Source organism: Nestor notabilis, unplaced genomic scaffold (assembly GCF_000696875.1).
Source record: "Nestor notabilis isolate BGI_N333 unplaced genomic scaffold, ASM69687v1 scaffold13176, whole genome shotgun sequence".
NCBI classification, from domain to species: Eukaryota; Metazoa; Chordata; class Aves; order Psittaciformes; family Psittacidae; genus Nestor; species Nestor notabilis.
In genome coordinates this window covers 38,935-40,767 of record NW_009931540.1, presented here as the reverse complement: position 1 = coordinate 40,767, position 1,833 = coordinate 38,935, and the positions used below count along the sequence as shown (strand labels likewise).

The 1,833-nt window shown below is 37.8% G+C and overlaps 1 protein-coding gene across 1 annotated transcript in view; it reads left to right on the top strand.

Annotated features, from left to right (window-relative positions):
• KIAA1033 (KIAA1033 ortholog) overlaps positions 1 to 1,551 on the top strand; it is a gene marked incomplete at its 5' end in the record, with an annotated part of 31,255 nt that extends 29,704 nt beyond the window's left edge. The window contains one exon of the mRNA XM_010015966.1: positions 1,255 to 1,551. Within this exon, the coding sequence (XP_010014268.1) occupies positions 1,255 to 1,322 (68 nt within the window). The remainder of the gene's footprint in view (positions 1 to 1,254) is intronic.
• Positions 1,552 to 1,833: the final 282 nt, after the last annotated feature.

The window sequence follows — 1,833 nt, the reverse complement described above, 5'->3', positions numbered from 1 at the left end:
TTGCCTGCTGATGTGTTCATTCAGTATTCCAGAAAGCTTTTTATGGGGCTTAAGGGTGATTTGAGGAGCAAAAGAATAGCTCACAGCGGCTGCTTTTGGAATGGATGAATTTCAAGCTGGATTTTTGGGGTGTGGGTAGGACAACATGACCCAAAAAGCCCCCCAAAACCCAACGAACCCCAAAAACTCTGGGACAGGGAGAATTGCATACTTGCAGTTAATACTAAATTCAGCATCATACTTACCCTCTTCATTACCAATTTTGACAGCGACAGCCTTTTCTGCACAACCTTAGCTGATGATGCGGATACTGTACGTGACTTTCAGATGTTTATGGTATATTTTGGTCTACCATTGAATTATATTCAAAGAGTAAGATCTTAATTTGTGGTATGGTCCCTTGACTAGGTAACATGCATATCTTGTGGTTTATATTCATGCTTGTTCTGGAAGATTCTCTTGGGTATGGGAAAACTCTTTTCAAAGAAATGAGAATGCTCCCAGGGGTCAAGATACAGAAGTGCAGTTCATCAGAAGTGACCTAGAAACTGAGGTAGCAGTATATGAAAAATGGAGTTGGTAAATAATTTCCCACTGTAGTTCTGACAAAAGCATTAGTGACAGTGAGATTACAGGCACTGGACCCAAAGATCAGTTTCCTTCTGTACTGGGAAAAGAGTTTGTAGAGAAAGAAGTCTTTTAGCATTAATTTACATTAGATCATATTCAGTTGAAGTTGCTCAAATAGTGGTTCAACTCAAAAAGAAGTAAAACCCAACTATAAGCCTTGTGGTGGGTAACTATAGTACACATTACCCTAGCTGCTTTATGAGATCATTGTGTAGATCACCAACTGCTTAATTTTAGGTTAAAATATCCACTGTTGGGATAAATATTCAGTTCTCTGAAAGATGTTTTCTGGTGAGAAAAGCTTTAAATGTATACCAGGGTGAAAGGTTTTTGAACATGGTAATATCTTTGCCTTCTACCATAATATTTGGACTGTGACTCTGCAAGATATGTGAGCGTGTGTACGTATTATTTACACTAGCTTCTGATAGAAGAAACCTTTCACCTCAAGTAGAGATTTCCTCATAGAGCCAGGATCCTTTGTGCTGCGAGGTCAGTTTGCATGTGCTGACCATGCTGTTATCAAGTATGTTAGGACATCAGTGTAATATAGATGGTAAGACTTTGCTTTTACTGCCTTGAATAAAATGATAGACATGATCCTTGTGTTCATTTTTTTTGTAGATGAATCTGTTAAAGCCAGCAATGGAGAACTCCCCAACTCGACGCCCGCAGATCCTGTTGTGAAATGATGTGGCTGGTATGGGTGATGATTGCTTACTCAAATAATTCATGTTCTCATCATCAGTAACACTCTGTAGGGGTTAAAAGCTCTAGATTTGATTTACTCGCTCTGTTAAACCCAAGAGAAGATGTACAGTAGTATACTAGCATCCAGTGAGGCTAGATGTGTGTTTGTCTGTATTTCCTAGAGGAACTCCTATTTTTCAGGAGTTTCCATTATTTACAGCACTTTCTTTAGAATGAAAATAATTATAAAAAATAGCAACCTTGGAGGTACTAATTTTAAAGTGCAGATAAAAAAACTTACTAATTTTTAGATGCATTCTTGCATCTCTAACATAGCATTAAGAAAAAGACTCATAGGCCACTGGTCTAAGATTTGAACTGGTGCATCTCTTCAACCAGGAAAAATTTGAACTAGACTGTTGTGCATATCTGTAGTTCAAAAAAGAATTCAGACATGTTTTTACACAGTCCTGTTGTATTTAATGCAGTCACAGATTACACTGTAGGTGTAAC